Source organism: Sebastes fasciatus, chromosome 23, assembly GCF_043250625.1.
Source record: "Sebastes fasciatus isolate fSebFas1 chromosome 23, fSebFas1.pri, whole genome shotgun sequence".
NCBI lineage: Eukaryota > Metazoa > Chordata > Actinopteri > Perciformes > Sebastidae > Sebastes > Sebastes fasciatus.
This window is the reverse complement of record NC_133817.1, coordinates 2320941-2340193: the sequence shown is the minus strand read 5'-3', so window position 1 is coordinate 2340193 and position 19253 is coordinate 2320941. Positions and strand designations below refer to the sequence as shown.

The following is a 19253-nucleotide window of genomic DNA, read 5'->3' as shown; positions in this document are numbered from 1 at the left end:
ACACACGATTCACTACCAGGACCGACCGCTAGAGGACACTAGAGGACCAGTCCCAGCGAGGACACACGATTCACTACCACCACCAGCCACTAGAGGACACTAGAGGGCGGGACCTCCAGGAAGAGCACCGGTCTGGGGTAAAAAAATAATAGGAAAAAGAAAAAGAAAAGGAAAAATTAAAAATAATAGGAAAAAAAATAAATAATAGGAAAAACAAAAAGAAAAGGAAAAAGAAAAAACAAAAAGAAAAACAAAAAAGAAAAGAAAAAATAATAGAAAAGAAGTCAGAAAAAATGTCCGTAAAAAAAAAAGTCTGAAAAAAAAGTCTGAAAAATAAAGTTTGAAAAATGTCTGAAAAAAAGTCTGAAAAATAAAGTTTGAAAAATGTTGGAAAAAAAAAGTCTTACAAAAAGTCCGTTAAAAAAAAAAAGTCTGAAAATAATGTCTGAAAAATAAAGTTTGAAAAATGCTGGAAAATAAAGTCTAAACAATGTCTGAAAAAAGTGAAAAAAAAAAAAAAGTGAAAAATGTTGGGAAAAAAAAGTCTGGAAAAATGTCTGAAAAAAAAGCCTGACCAATGTCTGAAAAATATCTGAAAAAAAGTCTGAAAAATAAAGTTTGAAAAATGCTGGAAAATAAAGTCTAAATAATGTCTGAAAAAGGTAAAAAAATACTTTTTTCCCCAACATTTTCAAACTTTTTTTTCAGACTTTTTTTTTTTTTTTTTACCTATTTCAGACATTGTTTAGACTTTATTTAATAGGAAAAAGAAAAAGAAAAGAAAAAATAATAGGAAAAAGAAAAAGAAAAGGAAAAATTAAAAAGAAAAAGAAACTGGACATCATCCAGTTCAATCCAAATCTGGCCTGCAGTCAGAGGGAGCTCAGGGGCCAAAGTCCATCCTCACTGACGGTGGTTGTGGCTTTGTTTGTGTGTGTCTGTGCTTCTAGGACTAACACCAGAGGTATAGCTCTCAGTGTCCGGAGTCGTAGCAGTAAAACATGGACCCGCCAAACGAGCCGTCGCTGGGGCCTTACGACTACGACCTGCTGGTTATTGGAGGAGGGTCAGGAGGCCTGGCTGTGGCAAAGGTAAGCTCTGCAGTCAGTCACAGAGTATTTACAGTAGGAATAATGACAGAAAGCAGGGCTTAAAGAAAGTATAAATCCATGCATTCTCATACATATTCATGTACACTCTCTTATACACTGCATATATATACAGTATTAGAGGAAAAGCAAAAGTAGAATCCGTACACTGTTCTTTGCTCCTACTGCATCATTTTGATCAATCAGATCTTGAACAGACCCAAAGCAACGCTGATAAACATTATACAGTACGTGTCTCAAAACGACAGTAACCCTGTTTAGCAACAACTATTCTGATATCATTCTTGTCATTATTCCAGCTTCTCATATATAACGTTTTGCTGCTTTGCTGGAAGTAAATTAAACATCTTTTGGTTTTTCGACTACTAGTCAGACAAAACTAGACCCATAGACCCATAGACCCATAACACATTCTATACAATCAGACTTCTTTTACCAATTAGAGGAGTCGCCCCCTGCTGGCTGTTAGAAGGAATGACAGTTTAAAGCACTTCAGCATCGGCTTCACTTCTCAGACCCGGAGGTCACCCACATCTTCAAGGTTTTGGTTGACTCTCACGGCTCTCATAATGTAATTTTTCAGCTGCAGTAGCATACTCTCTGTAGTTTTAAGTTCCTCTGCATGCATCCAGCTTCGCTACCAGTGGTCAGAGGACACTCCACCAACTGAACCTCATAATTACGGTTAATCTGGTCAACGAACGCACACGTTTGCCAAAGCACAGCTCAGATAATTATCATATTAATGAGCTTTATGGTAATGGAATGATCTGTGAGCAGCTCTAGAGGAAAGTGGAAATGAGATGATGGGAAGCTGGGATTGTTGAGAAGGACAAACGCTTAACCCGTTTCAATATTTAATTTCCCTCTCTCTGTGTTGCTGTCTGACTCCGTCGCTCTCATTTATTCCGTTTTTATTCCGTCCTCTCGCTCCGTTAGGAAGCGGCGGAGTTGAGGAGAAAGGTGCTGATCCTTGACCTCGTGGCTCCCTCTCCAAGAGGCAAAGAGAGGGGTGAGTGTTTAATCCTCACAGACTGAAGAGTTGTGATTATGGATCCTTTCTCTTCTCTTCTCTTCTCTTCTGGAGTTATGTTTCACTGTGTTTCACTGTGTTTCACTGTGTTTCTACTGAGTTGTGTTTTTGCTTGAAATAGTATTTCTTTAGTCAGAAAGTCTCTTTTCTTCTCACTTCTCATTTTGTCTTTGCTGTCATGCTTTCCTTTTTTTTCTTTTCCTTTGGTTTCTTTCCTTTTGTCTTCTGCTTTCCTTTCTTGTTTTCTCTCTTCTCCTCTGCTTTCTTTTCCTTCTCCACTTCTTTCTTGACTTCTGATTTCCTCCAGAACTGGGAGGTTCCAGTCTCAACATGGACAGCACCAGGAAGTTTCTCCAACAGGCATCTCTGCTCGGACAAGCTATTCAAGACTCTCAGAAATACGGCTGGAGGCTGAAAGAGCATGGTAATTTAAGATATTAAGATATTATTGAAATTAATAGTGTGACTATTTTGATATACTATTGACAATTCAAAGCTGAAATTAGCATACATTTGAATCGTTATTTAACCTCCTTCATGACCAGCTAGTATGACATGGTTGGTACCGATGGATTCATCAGGTTTAATAGTTTCATATGATGCCAGTATCTTCATTCTAGCTTTAAAACCTAAGTCCTGCTACAACCTAAAAATCACAAGTTGCCTTAATGTGTGAAAGAAATTAGTGGCGTTTGACAGCCCTAAAATACATTATATTTATATGTTTTATGAATCATCTGTAACCATGTTTGCTTCATTTCAGCGTCTCATGGCTGGACCGAGCTGGTGGAGGCCGTGCAGGAGCAGGTGAAGACTCGTAGTCTGGAGTTGAGGAGGGAGCTGAAGAGCTGTGGAGTCTTCTACCTCAATGCTCGGGGAGAGTTAGTCGAGCCCCACACAGTGGAGGTACAAACTTTATATTCCAGGTCTGTGATGGAATTATTAGTGCTAAATTTAACCATTTATTTTTTTACCACTTGGGATTTATGTAAGTCCAAGACTGTTTAGGGACCCCAGTGTGCAGAAATATTAAAAATACACCATTTTAGAATAGGAGAAAATAACACATTTGTGCTGCATTAAAAAAAACCTGCATGTTTTTTGCCCCACACTAGGCCCTTACCATCTGAGACAACTAATATAAGCTGTTCTTTTCTTGTTTCTGTTGAATCAGGTGACGGATGTGGATGGGAGGAAGAGGCGTCTGACAGCAGAGACCCTGGTCATCGCTACAGGAGACACACCTCAGTATCTGGGCATACCTGGGGACAGAGAGTTCTGCCTGACCAGGTCAACCAGCTCTCACAGTACACTCCACATGTGCCTCACTTAAAACAACTGTCTAAATATACATCGACTGCATCACAGAAGCTCTGACGTTCCCTCTCTTCACCTCCCAGTGAGGACCTCCTCTCCCTGCCTCACCCCCCAGGTCGGACCCTGGTGGTCGGCGGGTCCGCAGAGGGGTTGGAGTTCGCCGGCTTCCTGCGAGGCCTCGGGCTGCCGGTCGCCGTCATGCTGCAACCCGACCTGCTCCCTGGGTTTGATCAGAAGATGGCACAGAAGATAGAAAACCACATGATCGTCAGCGGAGTGGACTTCCTCTATCACTGTTCACTCAGCAAGGTACTGAGGAAGATAAAGACAGAGATCACTGACATTAGGAGACTGGAAATGTCCCTTTGTAACGTAGTGTTGCTTGTGTGTGTGTTAGGTGGAGCAGACCGGAGCCTGCAGTGAGGAGGACGTTTCAGGTATGAAACCTGTTTTTATATATTTATTATTATGATAGAAACAGAATAACAGTAGCGTGATTAAGAGGCCAAACATGGTGATGTGAAGATTATACATTCTATTTCACCACTGTGCTTTCTCAGTTTAACTGATGTCAGTCAATCTGTGTAAATACTAACAACGAATTAATAACTCCTATAACTTGAATTCTTATTTTAAGGTGATTCTGCACCGACACCAGAGCAGGTTTCTAGAGGGAGACTTCGGGTGACCATCACCTCCCAGGAAGGCCAAACTAAACAGGAAGACTTTGATACGGTACGTTACCCACGTCCAATTCATCGTTTTTGGTTTTCTCCAGTAGTTTTCCTGTCAATGTTTCAAAGAACAGCAGAAAGCAGCCTTGTTTTTAGGTTGATGACCATGCATTTGTGTCTCTGTGTGTGCAGGTGCTGCTCGCCGTGGGGAGGAAAGCCTCCACCAGCGACATTGGCCTGGAGTGTGTCGGGGTGCAGTGCAGACAGGAGTGAGTTAAATCTGTCCACATTCACGTTGACCTTTTGTTTAAAGGGCGGGTCCGGGTTCTTTTGGGGGGTTTGTATGTATACTCTGGTGTTCTGTGAGGTAAAATGACTGTTTTTGTGAATGTAGTCTGGTGGCTTTGAAGAGAGCGATATAACGGCTTCAGTTCCCCCTCCGAAAGGGCTGTCTGATGGTGAGGTAAAGGGCTGTCTGATGGTGAGGTAAAGGGCTGTCTGATGGTGAGGTAAAGGGCTGTCTGATGGTGAGGTAAAGGACTGTCTGATGGTGAGGTAAAGGGCTGTCTGATGGTGAGGTAAAGGGCTGTCTGACGGCGAGGTAAAGGGCTGTCTGATGGTGAGGTAAAGGACTGTCTGATGGTGAGGTAAAGGGCTGTCTGATGGTGAGGTAAAGGGCTGTCTGATGGCGAGGTAAAGGGCTGTCTGATGGTGAGGTAAAGGACTGTCTGATGGTGAGGTAAAGGGCTGTCTGATGGTGAGGTAAAGGGCTGCCTGATGGCGAGGTAAAGGGCTGTCTGATGGCGAGGTAAAGGGCTGTCTGATGGTGAGGTAAAGGACTGTCTGATGGCGAGGTAAAGGGCTGTCTGATGGTGAGGTAAAGGACTGTCTGATGGCGAGGTAAAGGACTGTCTGATGGTGAGGTAAAGGACTGTCTGATGGCGAGGTAAAGGACTGTCTGATGGCGAGGTAAAGGACTGTCTGATGGTGAGGTAAAGGACTGTCTGATGGTGAGGTAAAGGGCTGTCTGATAGTGAGGTAAAGGACTGTCTGATGGTGAGGTAAAGGGCTGTCTGATGGTGAGGTAAAGGACTGTCTGATGATGAGGTAAAGGACTGTCTGATGGTGAGGTAAAGGACTGTCTGATGGCGAGGTAAAGGACTGTCTGATGGCGAGGTAAAGGACTGTCTGATGGCGAGGTAAAGGGCTGTCTGATAGTGAGGTAAAGGGCTGTCTGATGGTGAGGTAAAGGGCTGTCTGATGGTGAGGTAAAGGGCTGTCTGATAGTGAGGTAAAGGACTGTCTGATGGTGAGGTAAAGGGCTGTCTGATGGCGAGGTAAAGGGCTGTCTGATGGCGAGGTAAAGGGCTGTCTGATAGTGAGGTAAAGGACTGTCTGATGGTGAGGTAAAGGGCTGTCTGATGGTGAGGTAAAGGACTGTCTGATGGTGAGGTAAAGGACTGTCTGATGGTGAGGTAAAGGACTGTCTGATAGTGAGGTAAAGGACTGTCTGATGGTGAGGTAAAGGGCTGTCTGATGGTGAGGTAAAGGACTGTCTGATGGTGAGGTAAAGGGCTGTCTGATGGTGAGGTAAAGGGCTGTCTGATGGTGAGGTAAAGGACTGTCTGATGGTGAGGTAAAGGGCTGTCTGATGGTGAGGTAAAGGACTGTCTGATGGTGAGGTAAAGGGCTGTCTGATAGTGAGGTAAAGGACTGTCTGATGGTGAGGTAAAGGGCTGTCTGATGGTGAGGTAAAGGACTGTCTGATGGTGAGGTAAAGGACTGTCTGATGGTGAGGTAAAGGGCTGTTTGATGGTGAGGTAAAGGGCTGTCTGATGGCGAGGTAAAGGGCTGTCTGATGGTGAGGTAAAGGGCTGTCTGATGGTGAGGTAAAGGGCTGTCTGATGGCGAGGTAAAGGGCTGTCTGATGGTGAGGTAAAGGGCTGTCTGATGGTGAGGTAAAGGACTGTCTGATGGTGAGGTAAAGGACTGTCTGATGGCGAGGTAAAGGGCTGTCTGATGGTGAGGTAAAGGACTGTCTGATAGTGAGGTAAAGGGCTGTCTGATGGCGAGGTAAAGGACTGTCTGATGGCGAGGTAAAGGGCTGTCTGATGGTGAGGTAAAGGGCTGTCTGATAGTGAGGTAAAGGGCTGTCTGATAGTGAGGTAAAGGGCTGTCTGATGGTGAGGTAAAGGGCTGTCTGATAGTGAGGTAAAGGGCTGTCTGATGGTGAGGTAAAGGGCTGTCTGATGGTGAGGTAAAGGGCTGTCTGATGGCGAGGTAAAGGACTGTCTGATGGTGAGGTAAAGGACTGTCTGATGGTGAGGTAAAGGACTGTCTGATAGTGAGGTAAAGGGCTGTCTGATGGTGAGGTAAAGGACTGTCTGATGGTGAGGTAAAGGACTGTCTGATGGTGAGGTAAAGGACTGTCTGATGGTGAGGTAAAGGACTGTCTGATGGTGAGGTAAAGGACTGTCTGATGGTGAGGTAAAGGACTGTCTGATGGTGAGGTAAAGGACTGTCTGATGGTGAGGTAAAGGACTGTCTGATAGTGAGGTAAAGGGCTGTCTGATGGCGAGGTAAAGGACTGTCTGATGGTGAGGTAAAGGGCTGTCTGATGGTGAGGTAAAGGGCTGTCTGATGGTGAGGTAAAGGGCTGTCTGATGGTGAGGTAAAGGACTGTCTGATAGTGAGGTAAAGGGCTGTCTGATGGTGAGGTAAAGGGCTGTCTGATGGTGAGGTAAAGGGCTGTCTGATAGTGAGGTAAAGGGCTGTCTGATAGTGAGGTAAAGGACTGTCTGATAGTGAGGTAAAGGGCTGTCTGATGGTGAGGTAAAGGGCTGTCTGATGGTGAGGTAAAGGGCTGTCTGATGGCGAGGTAAAGGGCTGTCTGATGGCGAGGTAAAGGGCTGTCTGATAGTGAGGTAAAGGACTGTCTGATGGTGAGGTAAAGGGCTGTCTGATGGTGAGGTAAAGGACTGTCTGATGGTGAGGTAAAGGACTGTCTGATGGCGAGGTAAAGGACTGTCTGATGGTGAGGTAAAGGACTGTCTGATGGTGAGGTAAAGGGCTGTCTGATGGTGAGGTAAAGGACTGTCTGATGGTGAGGTAAAGCAGCAGAACAATTATTTTAGCCACCTAAAAAAACATTTATTTAGAATATTTTCAGGCAGCCCTTTCTGACGGGGGACCAAAGCAGTTATATCACTTATATCTTCAAAGCTACCAGACCAGACTCCATTCACAAAATCAGTCATTTTACCTCTCAGAAGTCGGGAGTTGCTGGTCTACCGACTTTCGGATCTGAACTAACGTGGCGTCCACAGCAGGACGTTGCTTAGCTTCTGTGCCGGTACTCCTGTCTGCTTCTCCAAGCTGGAAGCACGCCGACCGCCATCTAAGTTACTGTAGGTAATACACTGACTATAAAGATGTATATATACTGTACATGTAGCAGCGTCATCATGATAAACCTACGTCAGGTTAAGGAACACCACAGGGAAGCTACAGAATGATGTAAAAACCCGTTCTTTAAGGTTTTGCGTGTGTGTGTGTGTGTTTTTCCGTGTGCAGCACTGGCAGGATCCTGGTGAACGAGAGCGATCAGACCAGTGTAGATCACATTTACGCCGTCGGATCAGTGCAGCATGGACGCCCCTCCACCACAGGCCTCTCAGTGCATGCTGGGACACTGCTGGCCCGCCGCCTCTACAGAGGAGACAGCATCTTGGTACACGGTTTGGAATTAGTTATACTAATATTGATCAGACAAATTGAATGATCATGTCTGTGTTGTGTTTTTATTGTATGCTTTAAAGCTTGTGCATGAGCCAAATGTCGCATATGAGATAATAAATATAGAATTGATTTGAGCTAATATGGTTTGTCATTGACAGTGTGATTACACCAATGTGCCAGCTGTTGTGCTGACTCCAGTGGAATATTCTGCCTGTGGTCTGTCTGAGGAGAAAGCCAATCTAACATTTGGAGAAAACAGTGTAGAGGTACACTTATACACAAACATATAAAATCATTCAAACAAAGTTCTCATCTTGTAGTGATGATCTAAAAATCAAATCAACCCTTTTTCCAGGTGTATCACAGCTACTACTGGCCTCTGGAGTGGACACTTCCTGCCAGGAGTAAAAACTCCTGCTATGTGAAAGTCATCTGCCACATCCCCGACCAGGTAGGACTTCTTTTCTTTTCTTTTCAAGCTGCACTAATCAATATTTTAATATTAAAGGTGCTGTTGATGATATTCAGCTACTAGATGTTGCATTCTCTCTCCCGTTGTTCCGTTGCATTTACTTGCAATCTCTGTTTTTTCCACACTAACTGACGATGCCGATACTTTTGTACTTTCACTTGAGAAAGATTTTGAATGCAGGACCTTTACTTGTATTTACTTGTATTTGTGGTATTACTACTTTTAACGTAAAATATCTGGGTGCTTCTTTCACCTCTGTGGCTGATACTGGGGCAGGATTAGCAAAGAGTAAAATGAAAGAATTGACTGATGAACAGAAGGAAAGCTAAAAGAGACAGTGATAGTCCCCTGGTTGCTCATCATTCAACAGATGGAGAGTATTGTGGGATTTGAAAGGATTCCAAACTGATCCTGAATTGGCCCTCTTCCTCCTAGACTGTTATGTAATATGTCTATTTTATTTATGAAATACATTTGCGAGCATACTTGCCAACCTTGAGACCTCAAAAATAGGGAGGATTTCAAAAACAAAAATGTAGTTTTATAGACTTTGTTTCCTGTATTCTTGTGACTTTTAAAGGGACTATTTGTAACTTTCAGAAATGCTTCTTAACAGCGACACCTGTGGCCGTGAAATCAACGAAAGTCAGCGTCTGGCTCGCGCTTGTGCTCGCTCTAAATGGACATGAACGAGCATCGCTCAAAACAGTGAGGCGACACACGTCAGCTAAAAGCACAATATCACTCTATATTTCAGCTGTGAAATGCGGTCTTCGTTCCGGGAAAACACTACTGCTACTGTTTTTGTCCACAGGGGCCGCCAAAACCAACACAAAATGAAAAGTTCCTTGTAGTTGCTTTAATGTTTTGTAGAGATGGGCGTTTGATATCGAAGCTCCGGAGCTAGATTCTCTCCTGTTACAACACATTGTGTCGGAGCTTGTGTCAAATGAGGAATACCACGTGACTGATGACGTCCGAACCTACAATCGTCACCGGTGCTTCAGCAAGCGTTTCATTTAGTTTTTAAACTGTGCTGGGCTGATAGGAGGAGAATAATTGAGTAATGTACCCTATAAAGTACACTTGTACTGCATGTGATTAGGTATCACTCTCTCATCATATCCAACATTAAACATCTAATGAGGCGACCGTGTAGTAAGAGTTGTGTCCAAACTAATTGAAGTTCCCCCCACACTTTGATAAGTGTGATACTCAGCACCTCAGCTATCAAGTAATGAGACTTTTGTTTGGCTTTTTCCTCTGGAGATATGTAGTCATAATGCCTCCAATTGTGCAATAGTTCACACCGCATTAGTCCACCCACCTCTTTGTTATATTTTTAGCTCCGCAATTGACTTGGCAGCACTCGAACATACAGTAACTGCATTTCAGAACGCGGCTCTGCCAAGCTGCTGGTGACGCTGTTAATATCTCTGCTCATTATCACCCTATTCCCCGTCTGCAGATTGGAATACACCGAGGCCCATCAGAACCACTAAACTAGCCTTTAATATTTATTCATCTGTTTTTATGGTTTTAAATGTGTGAGTGGATTACCTGAGGTCAGTCTGGTGACTTGGACTAGAACAGATTAGAATACTGAGGGCGGACTGGTACGTCCAAAAGTAACGTAAGTGGGGTACCAAGCGGCGGTATTTGACGAGTTGGGAGTGAGAATGTCTTCAAGTCTAACATGAAACCTTTAGTTCAACACTGCTGTATCTCAACAGGAGCGTGTGGTCGGTGTCCACGTCATGGGTCCCAACGCTGGAGATGTCCTCCAAGGCTTCGTTGTGGCGATGAAATGTGGTCTTACCAAGCGACAGCTGGACGCCACGGTGGGCATCCACCCCGGGTCAGCCCAGGTCAGCATCCATTTTTTCCCCCACACTGTTTCATAAAGACAGATTGCCCGTTGAAATGTTGCGATCTTCATTTCCGGTAAGCGTCCTTGGGTTTCTTGAAAGGCGCTATATAAGTCCAATTTATTATTATTATTATTATAATTATTATTATTATTAAGTGCACGCAGAGTATCTGATTTGAGACGACCTTACCTCGTTGAAATTCATGCACTACTCAAGTAAGTACAGAGTGCACACGGTGCACTACATTAAAGTGTATTTGCGTAAGTACGCAGATTGGAACACTAAAAGTTTATGAGCTGAAGCGCAAGCGAGCATTTCAATTATCCTGGAAACAGGAGTTTTGTTGGGCGGTGTTTAGAGCAGTAACCTTTTGTAACTTGAGGCCTGCGTCTGATTGTTAAAATAATTCCGAGGACCACCTTCCCAAATAAATTACAAACTGGGCTATAAATATGTGTTATGCCACCGTCAGGTGTAATGACCCACATAAATATTCAGCTTACCCTCACCCATCACTGCCTACTGTTATGAATCCAAACTATTCAGGGTCATATTTCCTCACCACACACTTTGGAGCTTTTACTGGTGCAGAGTTCTCTCCAACATCACTTTTCGTTTAAAAAAAACACCCCATTTTGTGTCACTGCATCCGAGACATATATGTCTGTAAAGGGGAGACAAGTGGGTACCCATAGAACCCATTTACATTCACATATCTTGAGGTCAGAGGTCAAGGGACCCCTTTGAAAATGACTATGCCAGTTTTTCCTTGCCAAAATTTAGCGTAACTATTTAGAATCCTTCCCAAAAAGTTAGCGTGGCATGATTGGGACCGATGGATTCCTTAGGATTTTTAGTTTCATATCATTCCAGTATCCTTCCTCTAGCTTTAAAACCCGCCCACTACAACCTCTGAAAAACAGAATAGCGGCCGTTGGATTCTGAAGAGGTTAATCTAACCATTTGTCAGTACCTCCGCGGACCACTAGGTGGTACTCTGAGGCCCGACAGGGGGCCTCGGCCCAGTGGTTGAGAATAGCTGCGTTAGAGGATGTGGACGAAACTCCAGATTCATTTACTTAAAGATTAAACATGACAATTAACTGTAGTCTTTGTTGCTTATAATAACCGCTAATAAATACAACAATTTGTGTAAATAACGTTAACCGTTGCACGTATACCTGCTGCTTTGGACACCTATGGATACCGTACTCTGTTGGGAAGTACTGTGCTGAGGTCAGTTTTCAGATATTACCATGTGCAGTCCTTGAAACAGCTCTGGTGTCCGGGGTCAAAGCCAGAGCAGCACATTCAAATGAGTTTCCTGCTCTGAATGCTGCCTGTCTGAATTATTCATGGGCTGTATTTAATAAACCTCGCAGTCCATCCTCGTGGAGACTGACCCCGGAGTACATGAGTGGGTTAATACAAGCTGACAGTTTCTAAACTTAATTAATAAGCCCATTCATTCAGTGTTGAATAGAGGTGACCGGTCCAGCCGATGTCAGCTGAGAAAGGTGGTTGGAGATATGGACTGATTGATTAGGTAGATTGATCCGAGGGGGTGCGGGATCCTTTGATCGTGATTATGAGACTTTTATTGACAGAGATTTCATCTTAGATTTCAGATCAATGGGCCTCATGCAAGAACCTCTCGTACAGATTCGTTCTGAAGATGGTTGTACGAGTGATTTAGGAGAACTTTTTCTTAACTTTGCACAGCCTTAATTACTAAATAACATAATCAGTTTATACTTTATATGTAGCAGAGGACAAAGTAAGAAGCATTCTCAACTTTCCCCTGGCCTGTTGACATCCACTGATATCCGTCTCTCTCTGCTGCCTACTGTAGGTGCTCAGCTCATTGACCCAAACCCAGCGTATGTCTGAGGCCATGATGGTGAGGGGAAACTGCTGAGGTTAGCTCCCCCTGCTGTCAGTCACAGTTGCCCATGGCAACAGTGGAAGACAGCAGGGGAAGTGCGTGCGATCACCCCGATGATGAGTGACGGCAGCAGGATGGCCACCTGACCATCCCGATGACATCCTCACCTGAAGCCTGACAGCCAGGTGGGCGAGGACCGATGCTCTGCTGCTGACACACGTCTTGTTTTATTTATGTGTCTCTCTGTCGACGCTTTTTTACGTTTGTTAGCGTTTCTTTTATGAACCGCTTGCTTCCAGCAGAACTTCTACAGAAATCTACTGATGCATTTTTACGGCTCTCTCTCGACTTGAAGGAAAGATAAGATGCTCCCCGAGGTCCTGCCTCTGAAAACCTCTGTAAGCTTTAATATAGCAGAGTTTTTAAAGGCTGCAGGAGAGTGATAAGACTCTGGGATTGGATGCATTTACATGGAGTAAAAGCTCAGGCTTACGCTCTGTGTTTTCATCGCTATGGCACGAACCTCGGGGGGTTTTTACAGCCTTAATTTCATGTAATCAACTCGACGGGGATTATGGAATTACCCAAATTAATAGTGTTTTATTGGAATGCTCTTGCTTTAATTGATGCATATGGTGTCTTCATTGAGACGTCAGGCCGGAGTTCCTGATGCACTCTTTTGTTTGCTTTCATATCCTCTCTCTCTGATTCAAGCATAGTGTCTTAAAGCAGCTGTTGAATATGCATGCTGATGGAAGCGTCTCATACTAATGAATGCAGGGACTTGGAGTGCAGATATTTCTTAAGAGCTCGCCGCTGACCCTCGAAGTTTTTCCCCCGCCAACCTCAGCTCTGCGCTCTGCATTTGAATGAAAAGAAATGTACATCTGTGAGGGTTTGCCTCCGTGCAAGGGCGTCATTTTCATTCTCTCGGTGTGTTGAGTGCAGAGCGCCCCGTCCGGCCCATGTTAATGTCGCGTGTTGTGCTGTTGCTTGCTAAACAGTGGTGCAATTAGATGTACCGCGAGGTTATCCTCCATACCACCTTCTGGTCTCTGTCCCCGACAGACCTGCTTGTGTAAGTAAGATAGATATCCTAATTAGAAAGAAGTGCACGAAGAAGTCTCTCTTTTTGGCACGTGCCTGGAAATGCCATTAGAGCGTAATTTGATCAAAGCGAAGCGGCTTCTGTGACTTTGTGCAGGTCTCACAGCAAGGTTAGGATGCTGCATTGAGGTCTATCTATCACTGCCTGCTTGTCTTGGACTCTGTTCAGAGGTCTCACCTGACCTCCCCCCCCCCCCCAGTGCAGTGTGTGCTGTTCCACCACTAGGTGGCACTGTAGCTATACGTGGAGTAAATGAAGCAATACTGGAAAATCAACCTGGAACTATGACGTGTGTGTTGAATAAACGTATTACAGTAATACTGATTCTACTACTAACATAACTTCTGCTGCTAGTAGTACCACTGATATTATTATTACTTGTACTGTGGAGCTCCACCAATGAAACTTATTCTAAGTACCGCTACTGCAACCGAGTGCAATTACCTCAGCTGTTATTATCACAACAGATACTTATATATACTAATATTACTTGTGCTGTTACTGTTGTCACAGTTGGTATTACTCTAACTAGTACTTGTACCACCAAGGGCAGATTATGAGACAAACAGCCCCACCACCTCTCCTACATACCGTGTTAGTAAGACACACAGATACTTTATAGTAGTGGAGCCTCTTTTTCTTGTTGCTTTGTGTCTCTTTGTTGTTGCTTTGTGTCTCTTTGTAGTCGTTTTGTGCATCTTTGTAATTGTTTTTTGTCTGTGGTTGTTTTGCCCCTTTTTGTAGTTTTGTGTCATTTTGTGTCTTTGTACCAGTGCCAGATCATTTCTACCTTAAAAAACTCAAAACTGAAAAAAAGGTAAATTTTACAGGTCTGCAAATGTCATGGTAATTAGGTGATAATTAGCAAGTAACCTATATTAAATGTCTTTGGAATTACTGCCAAATTACCTCAATATTTTCCTCAAAATTTTTCGTAAACTTTATTATAAACATTATTTAATAATGATATGCTAAAATAATAATATAATTGTTAAAATAATAAATAAATAATTAAAATAATTGTGTGACTTATTGTCGACGCAAATGTAACCTGGTAGCTAATGTCATGATTCAGGGAGTTGTTTTAAATAAGTTATTTGCTAATTATTTTCTATTTATCAGCAGACATGGAAATAAAGCTTATCAATCAACTTGCTTTTCAATTGCTCAAAAGCTTTTCCTGGAAAAGTATTGAATAAATTACCAGCTATTGGGAAATAGTGGAATATAAAATATTAAATAAGGTTTATAATAAAGTATTTTTCGATAAATTTGGGGGTAATTTTGGCAGTAATTCCAAAGAAATTCCAAATAGGGTACTTCCCAATCATCACCTTATTACCATGACATTTGTGGACCTGTAAAATGAAGTTTCATAAAATAAATAAATAAAACTAAATAAATTTAAAAAAACATAAACTTAAAAAACTTATTATATGCATCACTTACAGGTACATACATGAAATTAGACCTCTGCATTTCACCCAACCTGTTGAAAACCTGGCAACTATTTATGGAATATGACCTGTATTAAATCAGCTATTGACAAGTGGAATATAAAATATTAAATAATGTTTATAATAAAGTAATTTTCGACAGATTTTGAGGTAAATATTGGGGTAATTCCAAAGAAATTTCGAATAGGTTACTTCCTAATCATCACCTAATTACCTTGACATTTGTGGACCTGTAAAAGGAAGTTTTACCAAAAAAAAAAATGTAAACTTTAAAAAATAATAATTTCAAATAAAAAAATCGTCACTTCCAGTTACATACATGAAATTAGACCTCTGCATTTAACCCAACCTGTTGAAAACATGGCTATTTATGGATTTTATATGACCTTTTCTGTAATAACTCATTATTCTATAATGATGAAAATCAAAGGTTAAAGAGGGTTTAATGTGATGCTGTTGCACATCTGGACGAGCTCATGTCCTCAGAGCAGTGGGGGTGTTTGGTTAGTCGGTTAGTCCACCCTGCTGCTCCCCCCTCCAGCAGCCCAGCAGTGGTACGCTCCGTGCTGTGGATGCATTCAGCTCATTGACCGGCAGACAATCCTCATCAGTACCAGCAGACAGAGACAGAGAGACGGAGAACCGGAGCTTTCCACAAAACCGGCCATTCATTCACACACAAAGCGAGCAGCAGCAGCAACCTGCAACCTCCTCCAGCTTCTCCACCTCCTGCAGCCTCCAGCCTCCTCCAGCTCCTCCAGCCTCCTGCAACCTCCTCCAGCCTCCTCCAGCTCCTCCAGCCTCCAGCCTCCTCGTCATGAAACAGACTCTAAGTGAACTGTTGAGGATGAGCAGGATATGCCGGATGATATTTGCCACTTGTTTGGGATCCTTTATTCTGGTCATCTTTTATTTCCAAAGTATGTTCCAACCAGGTAGGACCACCTCTCCATCCTCTCTTCTCTCAGCTGTATGTGTATGTGTGTGTGTGTGAGTGATGGCATCCTGTCTGGCAGCCTCCTGGCACGCTGACACATCGATTTGTCCACCAAAGCAAGGCTGTACAGTAACGCAGCAGATACATAATTGATAGGAGACTTGTGCGTAAATCATCCAGCCGGAGCGCATGGATGGATGGATCGTCTTGTTGCGCTTTTTTTCTGTGGAGCGGTTCTTTCTTGGTGGAAGTGTGCGTTTGGGTGTGATTGCATGTGAGGAACAAGTGGCATGCTGAGGCTTTTTGTCTCCTGAAACGTGGCTTGGCGACGTGGTGAATGAAAACGGTGCATGCATGGGCTGCTGCTGTGGGGTTTTTTTGGACAAACTGGTCATTTTGCAGGCTGACTCGATCCAAGATGCACCTAAAGAGAGAGACTGTTTCCATCTGGATCGAGAGCAAAGCTCGAGCTGTAATGGCAAAATCAATTTGGAGTCCATATCTAAAAATAACCCTCCTCCAGGGAGCATTTAGAAACCGATGTCCTCTCTAATCTGCGCGCGTCTGGAGACCTTTTTAACAATTTATCACACAATAAAGGACATCCTCTCCAAGCTCTCTGCAGGAGGAGAATTTGCATCCCATTATGTTAAATGATTTGATGCTTTTTGCCAAACCTGAACCACCACCACCCCTGGATTGGAAACCACACTGTTAAGAATGTCCCAGTAAAATAACAGTAAAGAAGTGGCAGCAGGGTTTCCTTTGTTACAGTAAAATTAACAATATTATACTGTCGCTGACATTTACAGCTTTGTACTGTTAATGAAAAATACTGTTTTGTTTAAATTAATTTCACAGTATTTTACAGTTAATTTACTGTTTAAAGATACATTATAAAGCTGTTTTTCATCTTTCTTTTACATTATCTTACTGATTTGTTTTAAAGCATTATTTATTTTTGACATACATTTTAATAAACATTATTTGTTGCCTATAGATGAATAGACTTAGCAGGTTACAGACAAAGGAATAGTCACACTAAATACAATTAAAGGCACTTGTTAGGAAAAAGGCTATAATAGACTTGTTGTGCTTCTCTAGCTGGCTACAAGCACAGAATGAAACCAGAACAACATGTGATGAAGAACAATAAAGATCATTCACTGTTTTTACAATCATGTACAATGTACAAGCCTCACATGAGCAGATCAGGTCCCAGATTCAACAAATACTGCATGAAACTGTTACTGATGTAAAGCATTGTTTTTAGCAATAACAGGTTAATACTGTTGAAATCCTGCTGTAAATTAACAGAGATTGTTTACAGTGTAGTGTGTGCAGTCCGTCAATAAATAAATGTAATATGTGCATATGTGCAGTCTATAACGTGGTATATAGGATGTATAGTGTAAAGTGCGCCAGTGGTTAGAGTCCAAGATGGTTGCAGATAGTGCATGTTTAAAGGTAGATAGTGCATGTTAAAAGGTATATTGTGCATGTTTAAAGGCAGATAGTGCATGTTTAAAGGTAGATAGTGCATGCTTAAAGGCAGATAGTGCATGTTTAAAGGTAGATAGTGCATGTTTAAAGGTAGATAGTGCATGTTTAAAGGCAGATAGTGCATGTTTAAAGGTAGATAGTGCATGTTTAAAGGCAGATAGTGCATGTTTAAAGGTAGATAGTGCATGTTTAAAGGCAGATAGTGCATGTTTAAAGGTAGATAGTGCATGTTTAAAGTTCTTAAAGTCCTCATAGTCCTTGGTTGTGGAGCCTGATGGCTACCAGCATGAAGGACTGACCCAGGCCTTTGTGTTGTGTCGAGGAGTGATGAGTCTGTGTCTGAAGGTGCTCCTCATCTTGACTAGCTCATCATGTAATCATAAACTCGGTGCTCCTCACCTATACAGTACAACAGGTTTACTGTACGGTGCAACAGAAAAAACAAAACTCTCTCTGGGTATCTGCTTTCCATGAACAGAAACTGAATCATTCCCAAACAGAAATGATAATCCCATAATGCTGCTGTTGGAGACGGTGTGTCTGCAAGGCTCAGTGGCTGCTTTGAGATGGTCTCTATCAGGCTTTATGGCAACTTCGGGTTGTATCATTGTAAAATAGATGCTCTGGTGTTGGGTGATGATGTGAAAGCACAGAAACCTTATAATGTGTCAGAGTGACGGGGGCTGCTGGGATAAAGAAGAAGGTGCACCATGCAGAGAGCAGAAGCATGCAGGAGTATCATCCACACCAGCAGGAGACCAAAGCAGACGTGCTGCCACATATCTCCGTTGTGTAGATATAGCAGCTCTGTGTGAGTCACCAGTTGTTGTTGCTGTTGGTGGTGATTGATATTTCCAATCCCCCCACAAAGAAAACCTCTTCAAAGAACCTTAGATGACCAGACTGTACTGTAATATTAACCTCTGTTGTGTAAGAATATAATTAAATTAATTCAGATATCAAACCTTCTGCATGTCAGCAGCTTCTAAACAAATCAATAATTGGACCATGTTCTGTATTGTTGACGATATGAAAAGTACTGAAGTAGTAACCGCCCCTTTTGCCTCAAACTAGGCTTTAAGATCTCAATCGGCTAAAAACAAGCCTTATCTAGTCTGTTCCAGGCCACATGCTGGCCTTGTTCGTGGCTCAAAAACTGACATCTCATAGAAAAGTTTGGTCTCATTTTGAACCGGAGCATCTGCAGATTAATTCCATACCTGATATGTTATGATCCACTAACGTTAGGCACTGTGTTTGTTGTCTTTACTGCCATCTTGACTGTAAGGGAGATATTTTTGACACTACACTACTTATTCTCTAACAAAGTATCGTCCCCATGAATGCTGTTGTATTCTATGAATTATCCAGGGTAACGGGAGGATCAGGAACTTTGCACCGAGTGAGACCTCTCCTCTACTGTACATCATTAAATGAGATTTTCAGGCAGGAGAATTGATTATATAAAACATTTAACCAAGACTCCATTAAACCCGAGTCAAGGACCCCGGGATCCTGCTCCCAGTGGTGTGCCAATCTCTGCAGGCATTGCATCAGCTTCTGCCACACACAGACACACAGACGGGTCACAGAGTGGATGTTTTATTCCGTTGTGGTGATGACAGGGTGCTGCACTCAGGACGCTCTGATTGAAGAGGAGATGTCTGCAGCAGGGTGTTTGTGCAGGAGCTGGGATATCAGTTTTAATGCTGCAGACGGTGTGTGTTTATGCCTGATTACACAGGTGAGACGGATACCAGTGTGTACGTGTGTACCTGAGTCACTGACTTCTTTTACAACCCCTCTTCTTATCTCTCTATCTCAATCTGTTTTGTGAAATGACTTCATCCCTCTCTCACACTCGCCCACATGGCACCACCACCGCCACCATTGTTGTCCATCAGATAAAGTTATCCAGGCAGCGTCTCCCTGCTTCAGGCATGTTTAGCGGGACCCTGTCTGGCCTCCCAGTGTAAACTCTCACCTCCCTCCCAGGACCCGCGGGGTCGTGACCTCTTGTAAAAAGAAACATAGAAGAGGAGGAGGGGGAGGGACACAGCGTTATCACACTGTGACCTTAAAGCTAGGGTTGGTAATGTTCTTCAAAAACTAAATTCTCATGACATCCCGACTATTCATTCGGCCCGAC

At 42.9% G+C, this 19253-nt stretch overlaps 2 protein-coding genes across 3 annotated transcripts in view; both read left to right on the top strand.

The window, feature by feature from the left end:
• The first annotated feature begins 30 nt into the window (after window positions 1–30).
• LOC141761516 (thioredoxin reductase 1, cytoplasmic-like) lies at window positions 31–14635 on the top strand. Its single transcript, XM_074624872.1, has 15 exons — window positions 31–138; window positions 951–1091; window positions 2049–2121; window positions 2450–2566; window positions 2906–3048; window positions 3317–3432; window positions 3543–3768; window positions 3857–3896; window positions 4097–4194; window positions 4326–4402; window positions 7707–7863; window positions 8030–8137; window positions 8227–8322; window positions 10077–10211; window positions 12067–14635. Exons 2-15 carry the CDS (start codon window positions 1002–1004, stop codon window positions 12130–12132), a joined length of 1542 nt encoding a protein of 513 aa, XP_074480973.1. The 5' UTR covers window positions 31–138; window positions 951–1001; the 3' UTR covers window positions 12133–14635.
• A 68-nt stretch (window positions 14636–14703) lies between these two features.
• Window positions 14704–19253, top strand: part of chst11 (carbohydrate (chondroitin 4) sulfotransferase 11) — a 78387-nt gene continuing 73837 nt past the window's right edge. Inside the window, exon 1 of one of the 2 annotated variants that reach the window (XM_074624874.1) lies at window positions 14704–15584. In XM_074624874.1, coding sequence (XP_074480975.1) covers window positions 15482–15584 — 103 coding nt within the window. In that variant the 5' untranslated portion in view covers window positions 14704–15481. Of the gene's footprint in view, window positions 15600–19253 lie in introns of both variants that reach the window. The other variant, XM_074624873.1, reaches the window with a different exon arrangement.

What these genes read in the sequence shown, in the direction of transcription:
- LOC141761516 (XM_074624872.1), top strand. Translation starts at nt 1,002, where the DNA reads ATGGACCCGCCAAACGAGCCGTCGCTGGGGCCTTACGACTACGACCTG. An exon ending in TCCAAGAGGCAAAGAGAGGG is followed by an intron (nt 2,122 to 2,449) that starts GTGAGTGTTTAA and finishes GATTTCCTCCAG; the next exon opens with AACTGGGAGGTTCCAGTCTC. An exon ending in AACAGGAAGACTTTGATACG is followed by an intron (nt 4,195 to 4,325) that starts GTACGTTACCCA and finishes CTGTGTGTGCAG; the next exon opens with GTGCTGCTCGCCGTGGGGAG.